The 17,999-nt window shown below is 40.7% G+C and overlaps 1 protein-coding gene and 2 long non-coding RNA genes across 17 annotated transcripts in view; all 3 read left to right on the forward strand.

The window, feature by feature from the left end:
* LOC126925425 (basement membrane-specific heparan sulfate proteoglycan core protein) overlaps positions 1-17,999 on the forward strand; it is a 190,090-nt gene that overhangs the window by 63,946 nt on the left and 108,145 nt on the right. For 14 of the 15 annotated variants that reach the window (XM_050740939.1, XM_050740941.1, XM_050740940.1 and 11 more), the window contains exons 2-9: positions 6,548-6,707; positions 6,852-6,988; positions 7,074-7,224; positions 7,306-7,474; positions 8,620-8,780; positions 9,118-9,261; positions 9,566-9,793; positions 9,981-10,097. In XM_050740939.1, coding sequence (XP_050596896.1) covers positions 6,548-6,707; positions 6,852-6,988; positions 7,074-7,224; positions 7,306-7,474; positions 8,620-8,780; positions 9,118-9,261; positions 9,566-9,793; positions 9,981-10,097 — 1,267 coding nt within the window. The remainder of the gene's footprint in view (positions 1-6,547; positions 6,708-6,851; positions 6,989-7,073; positions 7,225-7,305; positions 7,475-8,619; positions 8,781-9,117; positions 9,262-9,565; positions 9,794-9,980; positions 10,098-17,999) is intronic. The other variant, XM_050740938.1, reaches the window with a different exon arrangement.
* Positions 609-5,367, forward strand: LOC126925471 (uncharacterized). Its single transcript, XR_007713946.1, has 3 exons — positions 609-644; positions 2,794-3,763; positions 4,854-5,367. It is a non-coding gene; the product is annotated as an uncharacterized LOC126925471 (long non-coding RNA).
* Positions 12,056-14,995, forward strand: LOC126925472 (uncharacterized). The gene is made up of 2 exons (XR_007713947.1): positions 12,056-14,778; positions 14,810-14,995. It is a non-coding gene; the product is annotated as an uncharacterized LOC126925472 (long non-coding RNA).

Here is a 17,999-nt window from a genome sequence, read left to right on the forward strand (position 1 = left end):
TTCGCAAACATCGCATCTTACATTATTTATAACAGAGGAAAAAAGGAAAAATTATTTATTTAAAAGAAAATAAGAAATAAGAAATTAAATCATATTTCGTCTTCTTTAAAATGGTCAATACAATAAACTGATACAGGCAAGATGCTGACAAACGGGTCAAACGTGACCTCTCACATCTGAAGAATACTTGGCGACTGAAATAAAAAGCAACGCGAGGATTAATCCGCGCTCGGATGCAAATGGGTTGAAAGAATGGAAGCTAAATATTGGGCTGGCAACTAAGTGGTTGGGGATTTTGTCATTAGGTGGTATTGAGAAAATCCGCAATCGCTTAGTTGCCAACCCAATAAAAGTTCGTCGCACCTGTTCTATTTCAGGTATCTTATTTGTCCGCTCAATTACGTTCTATTTATATTTTATTTACATTTTGTTATCACACGCGCTCAGTACATTTTTGCGTCCTTAAATCCCCCATAAGTGTACAAATATCCATAATCTAGCGATAAGGTTTGATATCGGCCAGTTTCGAGCGTAATTTTCACGTTAGAAATTCACTTGATAAAATAGCACTTTTCGTACATTATCGACGAGTGACGCGAACCGAATTTTGCGATATTCTAGACGCGGATTAACACGGGACACCTGTGAGTGGATCTTTGTCGTTTCATCGTTTCATTTGACATATTTTCTAAAAAAAGTGCGCCGATTGGGGCGAAGTTTATTTTCCGATAAATCGTCAGCAACGTGCAAATACGCGAAGAAGCGAGCAGAGTTTATAAAAAAGTCAAACGATTGATCGTTACAAAGCCTATACCAGTTGAGTTTGTACGTGGTTCGTGTCACCTAATCAAACGACAAGGTAGTGTGAGCGGAAGAAAATTGAGCGAGGGGGTCGACAGTAGACCAAGAGGCTCGATGTTTGCCGCAACTTCGTCCCCATAGTCGAAGTTCCGAGGACGAATTTCCCGTTGGCCACTTAAGCTGCGCCGACACGTATTTCCCATGCATTTTAAGGATTTCGGACAGCGCGAGGGGCCCGGTGTTTTGTCGAAGTATGAGCACGTAGTTGTCGTGAAAGGATCATAGAGTGGACTTAGCCGGAGAATCCCGTGTAAAACTTGCCCGGAATAACAAAGTTTCGTCTCTAACCTATACCACCCTCTCTCGCTTCTTTCTAATTCTTTGTCCTCTTCGCTCATGGAAACGAGCTTTAATCGACCTGACTTACTTTTTTCCGATTTTTTGCCCCCTGCTTCATACACGTCCACCTTCCTTTTATTTCTCTTTTTTAATATCTACGACCCATCTTGTGGCAAATCGGACACTGGTAATCTTCGATTTCAGAATTCGTCGTTTCTTCTTCCATTCGCATTCGTCGTTTCCATTTTCCACCATCTAATTATTATCGCACTCGCGTTTAGATAAGAAGAAGGGCAATCTTATGCTTGAAACACACAATTTCCAAGTCTCGACCCAGGTACTCGTCGTTCGCACGTTTGGCCGTTAGTTGGTCGTTGATATTTCTGAATGGGTTGTTCTTTTTGTTTTTTAATTACGTTCGTATAAATATGAATATACAACGTATGTTTATACTCGTGACAAGGTGGATGAAGGTTAGACTTTGATTGGAGATTAGATCGACCCGCGTGTGGCTCGACGAGCCAGCAAATCATCCGAAATGAAGGGAAACGACGAGATCCCGCGACACGTTGAGGATTAAACGGAGAAACGTCGGAACGCGCTAGTTTATTCGGAGTTTTTCGAGCGAAACGGAGAATTCCGTGAACGAGCTGGTGGAGAAGTTACACGGCCTCTTCCTCCTGTTCCTACAGCTGCCAGAAGTAGGCCTTTCAGCTCCCCTCGTGCAGAAGTTTCACCATTGATAGGGGTCACTGAGTGGATTTGCAATGAGATACAGCAACCAGGTCCAGCGGCCGTGTTGGTCGGGTTGCAGGCTGCGTGGCGCGTTATCGCGGATCGAAACGGACGCTCGTCTTCTCGTACGGACGGTTCAAGAAAAATTTCTTTAACACTTTGCCTGCGAAATTTGTACTTTTATCGCGGAGAAAACTGCGATTCTCAGATATTACATCAGCTGTGTATATAAAAGAAAAAAGAAATAGGAAGAAGCAAGAACGCAAAGAAAAGAGAACCGATCTAAGAATTGGTCGATCGAGGTTGATCAGAGATACAGTCGCGTCTACGTCTATAGACGTAGATTTGGTTTCTAGATTCTGCAAACATAGCACGATGACTTGGTGCTGACGGCCGGAGAGACGGTAAGAGATTCTTATCGCAAGCCAAATATTAACATCGATATTATATTTCCAAAATTGTCCATATTTATTGAAATTATTAAAAGAGGAATAGATTATATTCGAGTATTCGGAATAGACTGTATCAGAATTAGAATGCGAAAGGTGTTAGACTTGGAAATAAATGATTCGAGTCGTTTACGTAGCGTCGGAATGTGTTTGCTTATGTTCAAGTTTCGTTATCATCGTACATTCACGCATATCGGTTACAAGCAAAGAATACGTTGCAACTAATTTTAGCTGGAGGATTAACGAGCGTCGGCTCGTGTCATTATCCTCCATGAGCTCTCTGTTTCCAGTTACGCAACGTTACGTCGACCCCCACTCACACGCGCAACGTGCGCACGCGGAAGTCGAGTCCTTAGACTTCTAACTTGCTGCGATTTCTTTCAAATTATAATTAATAATTGTTTACCATTTTACAAAACAAATAATTGCAAGTTATTAAACGATTTTAATTATTATTTTAATATTTTAGTGATAGGATTATACCGTGCAGGTTAAAAGAAATTCGAAACGAATTCAACAGCGTACAGACAGGAAGTTATATGGACGCTTCCGGTCACGTGGTCAGGCCCATCTCATAGCTGCGTTCGCAACGAAACGCGACACTCTGAGGTATTAGTCGCGATTAGCAAGATCCGCCAGATGGTCGGCTTCTGTTGGATCATGCTATTCGCCACTGATTCCACCGCCACGAAAAAACGTATTTTCGCGTCATAATGATACGGAGAGTTTAATTAACGAGTAGACAGGAAATAAATAATGTACACATCGTAGCGCCATGGTACGGAGAATAAAAAGTAATTGCGCGAATCGGAAAGGGAGAAAGTATTTTTCATGATTTAGAAAGAGAACTATAGTTTATAATAGCGTTATAAATATTCAGTTTCTTTAAACTTCATAAAATCGTAGGAACTAGATGGGAGAAGAATTAATTATTAAAATTAGTGGGAACTGGATGGAAGAGGAATAAAATCCTTAGAATTTTTCTTCGTAACCATCAAAAAACAGAATCTAGTAACGCAATTTGATTGAGAAAGAAATTGCGAATGAAATGTTTTGCCTAACTTATCTCAACTTGGCTATTTTATAACATTTCGTCGTTCTTATTTAATTTCCTTAAATTTTGTTAATTAAAAAATAAAAAAAGATTGTAACGCACAGCTAAAACGTACATTAATATCATCGAAATAATTTTGGCCTTTAGCCGTTTTTTAATTATTGTAAATATCGTTATATGTGATATATTATTATGTATGTTAATTATACATCAACTTCAGCCATTTTGCAATTACCTACAAACAAAATTCCCAAACTGTTCCATAAGGCACAGTCAGAAGGTACACTAACATCATCCAAACAATTGTAGCCTCCCATTTTGCAACCAGTTATGAAAAAATTGAAAACACTGAGCCTGTTTTGGTTTCATAAAACACAGCCAGAAGGTACACTAATATTATCCAAACAATTGTAGCCTTTTTGCATTCTGCAAATAGTTATGAAAAAAATTGAAAACACTGAGCCTGTTCTGGTTCCATAAAGCACAGCCAAAAGGTACACTAACATCATCCAAGCAATTTTAGCCTCCCATTTTGCAACTATTTAGTTATGAGGAAAATTGAAAACACTGAGCCTGTTCTGGTTCCATAAAGCACAGCCAAAAGGTACACTAACATCATCCAAGCAATTTTAGCCTCACATTTTGCAACTATTTAGTTATGAGGAAAATTGAAAACACTGAGCCTGTTCTGGTTCCATAAAGCACAGCCAAAAGGTACACTAATATCATCCAAACAATTGTAGCCTTTTTGCATTCTGCAAATAGTTATGAAAAAAATTGAAAACACTGAGCCTGTTCTGGTTCCATAAAGCACAGCCAAAAGGTACACTAACATCATCCAAACAATTGTAGCCTTTTTCATTTTGCATTTACCTATAAAGAAAATTGAAAAGACTGTACCTGTTCTAGTTGCATAAAACACAACCAAAAGGTACACTAACATCATCCAAGCAATTTTAGCCTCCCATTTTGCAACTATTTATGAAAAAATTGAAAACACTGAGCCTGTTCTGGTTTCATAAAACACAGCCAAAAGGTACACTAACATCATTCAAGCAATTTTAGCCTCCCATTTTGCAACTATTTAGTTATGAGGAAAATTGAAAACACTGAGCCTGTTCTGGTTCCATAAAGCACAGCCAAAAGGTACACTAACATCATTCAAGCAATTTTAGCCTCCCATTTTGCAACTATTTAGTTATGAGGAAAATTGAAAACACTGAGCCTGTTCTGGTTCCATAAAGCACAGCCAAAAGGTACACTAACATCATTCAAGCAATTTTAGCCTCCCATTTTGCAACTATTTAGTTATGAGGAAAATTGAAAACACTGAGCCTGTTCTGGTTCCATAAAGCACAGCCAAAAGGTACACTAACATCATCCAAGCAATTGTAGCCTTTTTGCATTCTGCAAATAGTTATGAAAAAAATTGAAAACACTGAGCCTGTTCTGGTTCCATAAAGCACAGCCAAAAGGTACACTAACATCATCCAAACAATTGTAGCCTTTTTCATTTTGCATTTACCTATAAAGAAAATTGAAAAGACTGTACCTGTTCTAGTTGCATAAAACACAGCCAAAAGGTACACTAACATCATCCAAGCAATTTTAGCCTCCCATTTTGCAACTATTTATGAAAAAATTGAAAACACTGAGCCTGTTCTGGTTTCATAAAACACAGCCAAAAGGTACACTAACATCATTCAAGCAATTTTAGCCTCTCATTTTGCAACTATTTAGTTATGAAGAAAATTGGAAACACTGAGCATCCAAGCAATTTTAGCCTCCCATTTTGCAACTATTTAATTATGAAGAAAATTGGAAACACTGAGCTTGTTCTGGTTCCATAAAGCACAGCCAAAAGGTACACTAACATCATCCAAGCAATTGTAGCCTTTCATTTCGCAATTGGTTGTGAGCAAAATCCCCAAATTCCTATCTTATACGTCCAAGGGTGGTCTGATTCGTCGTAATTTTCCATCTCAAGTTTTTTGGGTCTCCAGGAAAGGGAGCAGAGGGTCGTTGAAAACTAGATGGTGAAAAACGCGACGGATGTTCCATAACTACTCGATAGAGGGGAATCCTGTATTCGTCGGAGCAGACGCTCGACTCGTCACGTATAGATCGGCGAGCAAACGTCTGGTTTGTTATTCGCGTCGTAGCATAATATCGACAGGGGTACACCGGTTGCATAAGCTTCGTCAGTCGTTTTCTCGCGTAACGATACTTTATCTCGGCCAGGCGATGCTTGCTGCTTGGACTCTCTGTTGCTCTTTCTCTTCTTCTTTTCTGTGTATACGTGCACGTGTTGTTCGTCGAACAGAGAGGAGACGTCGTTGACCCGCGACGTCGAACCCTGGCCAGCGAATCACGGCCGGTGGAATGGGCGGACGATCCTGAATTTATATCGCGTGTTTAGGTGAGAATTGGTTCTTTATGAGTCGCACGTGAGTTCACTGCGCGATACCTCGAGCACACTCGACGAATCTCACTCGTTATGTACATTGGCTGCTGCGGTTTCCTCGTTTGTAACGCTTCTTCCCTTTCAACCAGCCAACTGCATGTATATTAGATGTGTACAATAGCGTACAGTTCTTGAATCTTCGCAACATCGAGATCCGCCACGTCGTTTTGTAGCAAACGGATCTCTTCGTTCAGCATTCGCTTTATCAACCAGTTAACTGTGAAATTTAGTTGTAGAAATCGGATTAGATCACGGAGTGGCTGAATAAATACAAACGACGACGTGTATACTCGTCAAACGCAATTAATCGGTCGATAGCGTGTGTAGCTTAATATCAAATACAATTTTTCAAACTTACAAACTTTACAAACTTTCCTGTTCATGTAACAGGCGTTCACGTTTGCACAAGTGTCGTCGATGTAATTGAGCAAAGTTTCCTTGCTGTGAATGGAGTTCTAGTGTACTGTGAATTTGTTGATTCGACAGCCTCGTTGGAAGGATTTTTATGATCTTCTGAGATTCGCCAAGAAGTAGACCTTCGAGCATACAATTAGCTTAGAGTACAAAGCCCATGTGCTGCCTGGTGTTCCATTTACGTAACGTTGTTTCTATAGAAAAGTCACTGGAAGCGTTTCCAAAGACGCTTGAAACATGATTGTTGGAGTTTGAGAAAGTTGGATTACGTATGGATTCTTTCGTTTGCAGAACGACGATCTGGTGTTCGACCAGGATGGCAAGCAGTTCATCGGCGAGGCTCCGCTGATAGAGTCGCGCCAACAAGACTCCTTGTTTCATAGGATAAAGAGAGGGCTGTGGGATATTTTTAGCCCATCTGAAACGACAACTACCACTACCGAAGCTCCAGGTAACGCATCATTCTTTTTGCCATAATAAACACGTTTAAACATCGTCGTTAGCTAATTGGGAGAAATCCAGATCCTCCGCACTGCGCCAAACATTCTGCTCTCTATCGAGTATTACAGAAATTGTACTGTCTAATGTTTTACAGAATCCGAAGACGACAACGCGGACAACGAGCTGAACAACGCTCCTCCAGTTCAGTCGGACGAGGACAAAGAGCCGCAAAGCTCGAATTTGGAAAGGATAACCCGAGATAGCGCGGAAGAATACGACGATGATGACGAGGTCGATATCCAAGAACTTAGGACGTTGAAGTAAATACGTAAATCTTTGGTTCGATAGTGGTCCTGATCGTTGTTGTTGTTGACAGAATAACGAGGTTGGGAACGCGGCCGAGGGTCGAAGGGAGCCAGCCAATTTTGGTAATACCGACGACGAAGACCTAGCCGGATCTGGAGAAGTTGAAGGCAGCGCCACCGAGTTTGACACGAAAGTTAATTACGCTTCCAGAAGAGAAAGAAGTAGGCAACAGCTTTATGGTTATTTGATTTGGTGGCTGGAGTTTCTTGCACTTGTTGCTAATTTCAATGTGGCTTTTTCAGGGTTCTACAGAATAACCCTGACCGTTGGAGAACCGTACAGGAGGGAATACGCGGACAGGAGCAGCAGAGAGTACAAGGAACTCAGTGGGAACCTGACGCAGCCGCTTGAGGAGTTGCTGAACCGTGACATTCCCAACGAAAATCACCACGTCAACGTTGTTAAAATATCGTGAGTGTAATGTCACTCGGTGTGCGATTTATTTCTATTCCTCTGTTCTACGACAAACAAATTTCCTTAGTTTCCAACGTTCCTTACGTTCTTATTGGTAGCAACTTTTGGCTTCTAATCGTACGTAGACTGGATTCGAATGATTGTTACGCGGTACTGAAAGTTGAAACGATACGATGAAACATGATAAAGAGTATGTTCTATAACATCAAATTAAATGGAAAATTAAATGAAAAGTTCGGTAAATTCAAAGCGAGATTCAAGTTTTAGGATAAATTCTATGAAGGACAAATGAAACGTGAGAGGTTGTCGAATTGTTCCACAATGGCTTAAAAAGCAATCACATTGTGATGAGTAACATCATCGAGAATACGTAGCAACTGATTTCCGTGTGTTTTTAACACTAGAACTATCGATAGTTAAGCTATTTCTACCAAAGCCAGTGAAAATGACTGGTCTTTAAAAAATACGTAATAATAGAATATTTGTATATTTATTGATTTATTACTTTCTTACGCAAGCAATTCCATATTGTGTTGTACATTTTTGCTATTATTAATTCATCTGGGATCCCTAAACGAGGGCTGACGCATTTATAAAATCGTAGAAACAGTCATTTTCACTGCTGTGGTGTTTCTAGCGTTAGCATCCAGCGATCCAGCGATCGATCCGCAATTTTCCACGTAACTGACATCGTCATATCGAACGATACGCGGTAAAAATTTGAAAAACGCGTGGCAAGTTGTAGAAAACGAGGAAACTGGTTAATTGAGGTTCGATAAACAGATCGCAGCATCCTTTTACACTTCGTCAAGTACCAGTCATTTTCACTGCTATTGGTACAAGTAGCCTCGATACAAAATTATTTTCAGTTCGAATACATAAAAAACAAAATAAAATTCACCATATTATTCTTTTGGCTATCCTTGTGAAAGTCATTACATCATTGCGGAGAAAGATATAACACGAAGTAGGAATTTTAAAATGAAATTGTAAAACCGGTCAGTTTGACCGGTGTGGTGGTTCTAGCGTTAAAGACATTAGAGATGTTTTTCTGAAATAGACAGGTAGCCGAAGAAGCTGAGTCAAAGTGACTCAGCCAATAGGTATCCGAGGTACGATAATAATTCCTATTCGATGTTCAGGCCAACTTCTGACAGCTTTACGTCGCAAGTTACTCTAGACATCGGCTCGACGTTAGCTGATGAGACGGAGATGCAGTACATCATCGAGAAACAGCTGCAGATCCACTCGTTGGGCAACGTCCAAGTGCGTCCGGATGGATTTACCTTCAGAATATTCCAAGGTAACTTGGTTTCGCTACTCGCTGACGCGTGGAATGATCGATTCCTCTTCGAAGACCACCCAGGTCGATGACCATAGAAGAAAAAAATCTCGAGATAGCAGGAACGTTCTAGCGAGATCTTTGCTTGGAAGAATCGATCCATTCAATTTTCACACTTACGTCGCATGCTGTTATTATGTCATGCTAGTTGTACTTTTGTATTATAAGTAGAATCTTTTGTATTGGAGCTCTGTTTCACTTTTTCGTTCTTCTACCTTTTTTTGTTGCATTCTCTTGTCCACCCGATGATTGCAAACACGCCTACACACAAACACACGAAATACGCATCTAACTAAAGTAGGGTTTGAAGAGGTGGAATGCGATCAGTCGGCTGAGTTAACGTGTAGAGATGGTACATGCGTTCCATTGGAGCGGCGATGCGATGGAATTGCCGATTGTAAGGATAGTTCTGACGAAGAGGGCTGCTCCGAGACTACAACGCGTAAGTAGCAACCGTAATTGTCGACACAGTAGCTGTAAATACACTAAAATATAAGTATCATGTTCGACTTTTGGCATAGATCGCTCTTTGCTACTAGTGAAATCGTTCCATGTCAGATGCATTCGTTAGTTTGCTCGGTTAAATTCATTGCTTCACTCATTTGTAGCTTGCCACTATTCTTTTTCTTTTTTTTATTAGAAAGATTTTTATTTTTAATTATTTACTCATTTTCACGTATTTTTTTTTCTCTCTTCATGTTCATAATTTGTATTCACTTCCCAATCATCGAAACGATCGACGACAGAGCCGAGCATCAGGGATTTCGGAAGAACCGATCATAACGAAATTTTGGGAGTTGTACCAGAAGAAGACGATGGAGATATAAACAGAGTTGATTCGATATCTAGCAAATGTCGCGCCGACGACACAATTCGTTGTAGAGATGGAAGTCGTTCTATCTGCTCTGTACAGCAATGTGACGGCGTTAAAGATTGTGACGATGGTGATGATGAAGATGGTTGTCCCCATCCAGGTACAGATGTTGTCTCCCGATTACGATTAGATGCTTACTTATAACGGCAGTACCTTTACATAGACTAACTGTGCCTCCACAAGTATCAAATGTTCCTTATCTTGATAATTTTTATTGACCTTTTGCGTTGAAAAAGAATCCACAGCTCGTACGTTCGTAAGCAGTAAGAAATCGATCGATTTTACAGGTTGCAGCCCCGGAGAATTCGCCTGCGACGTGTCTAGGTGTATCTTGGACTCGCAGCGATGCAACTTCGTCCAAGATTGCGACGACGGAAGCGATGAACACGACTGCAACTATCCTGGTAAGTCGCTTTTTATTTTCTAGCAACTAATAACGATAATAATCTACTTTCTTTACTTCGTTGTTATTTTATGAATAGAGATTTCCAACTTGTATCAATCGACTGTTACTTCAATTTAGAAAACGATGAGAATTCCATTGAAAAAATGTCCATTTGCCAACTGCGAAAAGATGTAGAAATCTACTTCTTATCTTCTTACCGACCTTGTATCTTACCCTCGAAGATTTGGTTACCGATCGATCTCTGCTTTTACCGACGAGTCGCGTGACTATCGCGGACCTTGGGTCTGTTTTGCCGACATATCGGATCGATGACTCCGAAATTCCGACCTTACGTCAGGTTGATCATTCTCAACGTCTTTGTTTCCGCTCGGCGACCATCAACTAATTATAAGTACACCGTCACCGGCTCGTCAAAGGCTTAGAGACGGAAGAGCGTCGAAGACGAGCCAGAACGTGACGATTTTCGCCGTGAAAAGAGGGTCAGGTGGAAACCGACCAGGATGTACCTACTGAATATTCAAAACTCGAGGGCTTTTGCTCTTCCGTTCTGTTTTACCGCGCTTTTTTCGCCGTCGAGAGGCGGATGATTATGGCCAACGGCCACGGAAGTCGGTCACGTGATGCTGGAACCTCGGATCGCGAATTTTTTATCAGCATAACGTATTACCGAGTCGATAATTGGTATTAACGGTTCCAGATCGGATAGGTCAATAAGATCAAGCTGGCCATTTTTATAGTGTTAAATTTGTCTAATGTTTCTTCGTTAGCAAGCAAAAAGACAAGAGTCCCATCGTGCTATACTGAAGACATTAATTCGAGTGATGCAACGTATGCGTCAGTAATATACGCCATAAGCTTAACGAATATGTTAAATTAATTCGTTAAGCGTCTCGAGAAGTCTCCTGATAAAAAAGAGGAATGCGAAGGACACCAACAAGACACAACAATTACGGTAACTTATTTCAGTCTGTGGATCAGTCCACGAGACTACACCCAGTCTCCTACTGTTGTAGCGTTTAACGGTTGCAGATTAGGCCAAACAACGAATCCCGAGTACCAATTCTCAGTTGCAAGTAGGCAAGTAGGGGAAGGCCAGGTCTTCTCAAGTTTCTCGATCAGAGTTGCGGCTAATGGAGAGTGCGTCAGCTATGCGAGGTCTAGAAACGTAACAAAGGATATTAAATTCCCTGTTTGAAATAGAAATGCAGGAGCTGCGTGGAAGTGGGCCAAACCACGACAAAACAATGAGTCGAAAGTTAATCTTCGAAAGTCGATCGCCGATGAAATTCGTTTTGCACATCTTGAAGTCGAAGTTTTCCTGGGTTGCTGAAAGCCAAAGAGAGACAGACAGAGGCATTCGTTATAAATATCCAGAGACACGCAGACCGCTGCTTTTACCTGCTTCCAGTAATCGCGATGTGCATGCTTAATCAATATTCAAGTATTCAACCGTTAGGGGACCATCGACCTTATCCCCTCATTACTAGCGATGGGTATTCGAATCCATTGGATCGCCATCTTCTGAGTAAAATTGTCCTCTAGGTGTCTATCGATATATCGTGATGTCTTGAACAAGATTTTCATATTCGGCAAGTGAGACTTTTTTTCATCGATGACGGATCGATCGGATTCTTCGAAATGTCGAAGAAATGTCTAAGGAGTCCTATGTTACGATACAGTATAATTAAACGTACTCCTTTAATCTTGTACAATCACAGTGACATTAGACCAGCAGTGTCAATGGCAGGATCATCGATCCATCTACGATATCGCCAAAGATCGTTTCTCTTCATCAAATCTGGGACACGTTGCATCTAAAAATTTGAGAATTCTCTTGGAAGCAAAAAGAGACGTCGGATGGTACCAAAGGAGTATCCATTGAGGAGAACTGTTCTATCTTCAAAACATCACCGTTTTCGTAGCAAACTGTGTCCCTAACAGGAAGCCAGGAATATCACCGTACAGCTGATAGCACAGCAGGAACATTTCTTGATCCAATTGCTCCGTCTCCAACCACCAAGTTCTCACCAAACCGACGACACATTACGCTACAAGCTCATAGAATCTTCTTAAAACCTGCACGACCATCGACCACGTCGATGATGCTAACGCTGCCAAAGGAACTAAAGTTGCTAATGCTCCTTCCACGTTCTCTCACTGTCCATTCCATATCTCACTGTATCCCAAACTCACCGTGTCGCTGACGCTTCAGCAAAGAGATGTTCTATGCCGTCTTTCGCATAGTTTGGCGAGACGATTGTTTCCTGCCAAATACGAGACACATTGTGGTTACAAAGCGAGAGTTAGGAGAACCATGATCGTTGGTACCGAGAACGAGTATTCCTGCAGCGTTCCTTCTCAAGCTAGAAATGTCACCTATAGCTATACCGACAGCTAGTAAACTAAATCGAAACAGCTCTTGATCAGAGTGGCATCCGTGTTGAGGCCATCGCTACCGATGACCCTCGTGCTCGCCCTCCCGCCTCCGTTGATCCTGCACGGTGGATAGGAATGCGCATAACCACTTTCGTGTCCCCCGTTTGCTTCCGCGATATGCCAGTTCGGACGGGGACAATTATGAGTCTTGGTGAGCAGGACGAAGCGAACGTTACTGGAAGTCGGGAAACGAGGCTTTGGTATGGTTGGCAGGTTGGCAGGGGGGAGGATGGGGAGTTGTACGTTAGGCTGGTAGGTGGAACGGCAGCACGCTAGGCACCGCCACGACAAACGTCAACCCCTGCTGTCCCGGCACATTATTCAGGTGCGTCCTCTCGACCTGGTATACGCGGTGTGCAAAAAAACACGTGGGCATCGTTGCGATGATGGCAATCGCTGCATCATCCTTGCTTGGATGAATTTGTAAGCAGTCATTCGCTTGCTCCGCTTCTCATCATGCAATCGATAATGAGCGCAGTAACTTTGCACAGTGGCTTGGAGTGACAGTTCTGGGATATTTATCGAGGTTACGGCGATGGGTGTCACCTGGTGACACCGAGTCTAGACGTCCTTGTTGCATGGATAGAATTTGCGGTGCTAGGTTTTCGGTAGAAGCATCCACCTTTTCCACTTGCATCGGTCTAGGTAGTTTAACGATCCCTCATTTCGTTCATTTTTCGCGCAATCCTCTTTTTTTCTGACCTTGAAGATTCCTTCGGTGCGATCAAAGTAGGACAGCATGGTGACACGCGTACATTTTCCATGGAAGCTTCTCTCAGCTTGTCAGCTGCAAGCCTCCGCTTATTGGGATCTGGGCTTCAGCTCTTGGAATATAGAAATCTCAGGTGATCATTCTTTCATGATTTCTTGTCTGCGTTCGATATAGAACAGCTTAATCAGCCTGGTATACTTAGAATGGAGCGTTCGCAAGACCTTTAGACTTTTCACAAGAACTTAGAATGCAGCTTTCCCAGGACTGTGCACGATGTCAGTATGTAGATATGGGATGGCTATAGAAGCATAGTGCGCTCAACTGACACTGCTGAATGAAATAAGAGTAACATTTTTGCACGTCAGAAAATAATTCAGACATAGGTAGCTTTTCTTCCGGATCAAACGTAGCAACGATTAACCGTTTGAGTGGCGATCGCGCTGTTTACATTTCGTGTCGAATGGTCCCAGTACATTTGGTCGCAGCACGACCCACGGTATTTTCTATTTCATTGTTATCTTGTCAATAATTTTTCTTGAACAAAACTTGGAATATTTATAAACTAACAGTACGCGTGTATAATAATATAGATGTACAACAAATATAACAACAAATAACAAATATGACGAGCGCTATTGTGCCGCTTGTTTCTCCTCGCAATCGATCGAGGCAAGCGCTATCGCGCTGTTCAGGATTCTTCGATCTTGTTTTTTCAAAGACCCCTGGCACTCAAACGGATATTCTGCCTGACGCTGGAGTTTTTCCTGAGTTTTCAGTCTTCTTAGCAACTGCTGCTAGCTCGTTGTGTATCTCGAAAATTCAGAGAACCGACAAGTGTCGCGTGTCGACTTTTGGCGCGATCGATATTTCGCAGAATTCTTGTTCTCGGCTCAACAGTTGCGTCGAACGTGACTCAAGAAGTGAAAAAAAAGCAGCAAATGATTGAAGATTTCTAAATAGTCTATAGAAACTGGCTACGTTAGATTTATCGTTGGAACAGTAAATTCTGAGAATCGAATTTCAAGGATCTTGCCTTAATTTACACGCAAGTTACATCGGAGATTTTCCAATAAAATACGATCTGTTAGTTGAAATTTTGAATGAGAAATAATGTTATATCTGGAATGGGGCCAGCGTCAATACGGTTGAATTTCAATTTCTAGAAGGCCAGCTCAACAAACTTGAGTACCAATTACGCTAGAATAGCCAGCAGTTATTTTATCCTAAATATTTTCTGACAGGTAACAAAGGACCAAACGTTTAACGTGCACGACTTTTTGACCACCCTGTGCAAACGTTCACCGTGTGGCCGAACGTTCGTGTGCCTATTTCAGTAAAATAATAAATATCAAAGGAATCGTTTAAGCTACTGTTCAATTTCGACCACCAAGTCGTTCTTTTAACGTCTAACCTTGAACTCTTTTAATAGTCAAACAATAGTTCAAACATGTGCGATTCCTTTGCCACCTACAGATCAATCTGTTGTATGTTCAGAAATACGTCTTTTGAATTTACAATTATTCGATGATTTGTCCTCAAAATCGCGTGGTACTCTCGTTGAGATTGTGAAACTCCATTAATTAAATGAAATTAATCGTTCGTCAATCAATAACAGTGAAATCGTTGAAGACATCTTTTTACAACGATGAGATTCCACGAACTTGTTGCCGAGAATATCGTCGAATAAAGTTGAAGTTATTTCTTTAAATGTTTCGTCGAACGTATTACAAATTTCCTTGAAAAAAAGGGAAGAAATTTTTCAATACAAAATTCATAGTAATTTGGTAAATACGAACAGGTTTCTAAAATTGGTAGTGGAAAAGACGGTTGGTATATCAGCTGTCGTTACGAGCGCAAAGAATTAAGCAAAATTATTTTTCGAATCTTTAATTCTGTTCGTATGTCTACTTTATGGTAATAATTGTTCATTGGATAAATTTGACCGGTCCGAGTATTTTTATTCTCTGGGTTAACGTTGCGTTATCCCTGTTTGAACAAGATCCTTTGCAGGACCGAAGGTTTTTTTATTCACCGGCGAACGAAAGAGGACGGTTTATTGACAAAATAAGCATATGCAAATGTGTCGTGAATGTTGGGGCAGCGTGATTTGTCTGAAAACTTCCTGCGCCCGAGTCGTTCGTTCTGCCTATAAATCACGTCACGAATTTCAACCGCATCGCGTGATCATTGATCGATAAATTAACGAGCCACTTAGCTTTCGCGAAAAATTTGAATGTCTCCTGTTTTCTTTCGCTCCACTGTCTTCTTGTTGCGCAGATAAACATCGCTGCCACCGATCTCGTCCTAGTTTTCAGAAACATTTTACCAACATCCAAGCCCAACCGAGGTTTTCTTTTTCTGTATCTTTCGTTTCCTTCGTATTTCGAAAATTTTCGTTTAATCCGAACGAAACGCAGATCTGTTGCAAACACAAATTCCTATATTTTGAAACAATTGAAATTTATGTCTGTTTTCATGCTTAACGCGAGCCTGACCCAATTGTGCTCTTAGGTAACTAGTCGTTCGACAGCTCTAAGTAAACCTGGTGATGGGTTTTGCTTATTCATGAGCCATTGCAACGAATTCTTTCAGAATTTCAAGCTACAGATTTCGCAAAGTCAGTCACTAACAACTACGTGTTCACTTTCTGTAACAATAACGCTTGTACCATGTTGTAGAATCCTTCTCGAAGATGGATCCGGATTTATCTCTAAATATCGCGTGGAAGATTTTTGTAAATCCGTAGTGTATTAATAATCGTAAGTTGCATCGATCCTCGAGTCCACCTTCGACACTGTTCTGCAGTGTATTTTTATGTTTACAAAATATAATGAGAATATAGGGACTTCTGTCGATTTCCGAACCTAACCTAAACCTGACCTACGGATATTCGTCGTATACCGCAGTGTCATATTTAAAAAAGAAGAAGCATGGGAATTTTAATCAATTTTCAAACTTAAGCAAAATCCAACTGAAGATTAGTTTAAATGTAGCTCACAGATGTTTCGCGTAAAGCTACATTCGACAGAAAAAAGAGAAATAGGTTTATAGGGGATTTTTATTAATTCCCTAAACTAATCCAGGTCTAACGCAGACCTGTGTCACGTGTGTCTTACTATATCTAACAAAATTCTAGGGATTTTCCTTCGTTCTCAGACCCAACTCAAGTCTTCTTTGACTCAACCTAATATTCGAAAACAAAGAGACGTTTCTATGAATTATTATGTACTCAACATTCGAGAATCATCTTGATCCTGAAATTTCTGATGGCTCTGGCGATTTCTAACGGGCGGTGGATATTTTTGCCGCACATATCGACAAGGATCAACGAGTTGAGTAAGGGATAATTAGCCCGCCGTGTGTTATTGGCTGATAAGGGACCTGGCAGCTACTAAATAATTCCCGGCCTGTGGACTTCGACGTGCCACGAAATTTCGTGGACGGTGTAAGTTTCCGCGCGAGCGAGCCTCGTGTGCGCCTTGAGCTCATTTCATAAATAATCAAGACCAAAGATAATGGCCTGACCACCGAGGCCGCGATCCGCTCAGATAACCACCTAACGTTATCAAATTGCGACATAAAATAAGTATTGATAATTTGCCGATATTATAATCAACGACTTCCCCTCTACGCAAATATTTCACGCGATAAGGCGTTCTAAAATGTATATTTTATTTCCATAGCAATTAGAGTCCAGCTTGGAAAGTCTTCAGAAAGGTCTCTCCTCCTATCGTTGACTTTCGACTCTGTTATTGAGTTTGACATTTGTAATTTTGCATAAATTGAACGATCGTGTACTTATTGTTTAGGAAATTCTTTTTACCTATTTAACAACTCAGGATCATCCGTATTAGCACATCCTTGGAAATGGTTCAGTGGACATATTTCAAAGACAAATTTCTCATTTAAACATTTACCAGTGTGTGCTATATTTTTCCTAACACCTTAGCACTCTGAAGATGAACATTATTTAATTAATAATTACTTAACAATTAATATTAACATTACATGTTAGCACAATGAACCTACCTCAGAGACAAACTGAAATATTTCTAATAATTTGTGTCGCCAGATGGCGTAAATTTTTCAACGCACATTTACAAAATTTTTTTTTTATTTTTAAATTTTTAAATTTGTCTTTTAAACAATTCTTCGTACATTTTTTATTCGTAAAGATTCTCTGTAAAATTCTGTCCACTTGCATTCTCGATATTTACAAAACTCTGTCTACTCTTATTTATCTATTTTCTAATGTCCATAAAATTTATCCCCCACCTCTTATCTCTGTTCTTTACACGATTTACAAGATTTACCCCTTACGCTTCTTGTTTCTTACATTTTTACAATTCTTCCTACCTGTCTGATTTTGTCCTTTGTCACGTCCTTTGTCTACGACCTTAGCAAAACCCCCGTTTTCGATATTTACGAAACTCTTCCTGCCCTCGCTCAACTAATTTTTATTATCCTCAAAATTTCTTCCACGCCTCTTACCACTAACTTTCGCGAAATTCCTCCTTCGTTTTTGGCAATCACAAAATTTGCCCGCCGCGCCTCTTACTTTTAACTTCTACAAAATCCACAACATCTACAAACTTTGCCCTTGTTTGTTTAAAATTTGCCCTACACCCCTTTGTTTAAAATTTGCCCTCCACCCCTGTTGCTCTCAACTTCCCTAAAATTCCTCCCAGTCGCTTCATCCTCGGAGTAGCAGCGTATCCTGCAAGATGATTTTCAGAAGCTGTGCCAAGTACA

This window comes from Bombus affinis, chromosome 16 (genome assembly GCF_024516045.1).
Source record: "Bombus affinis isolate iyBomAffi1 chromosome 16, iyBomAffi1.2, whole genome shotgun sequence".
NCBI lineage: Eukaryota > Metazoa > Arthropoda > Insecta > Hymenoptera > Apidae > Bombus > Bombus affinis.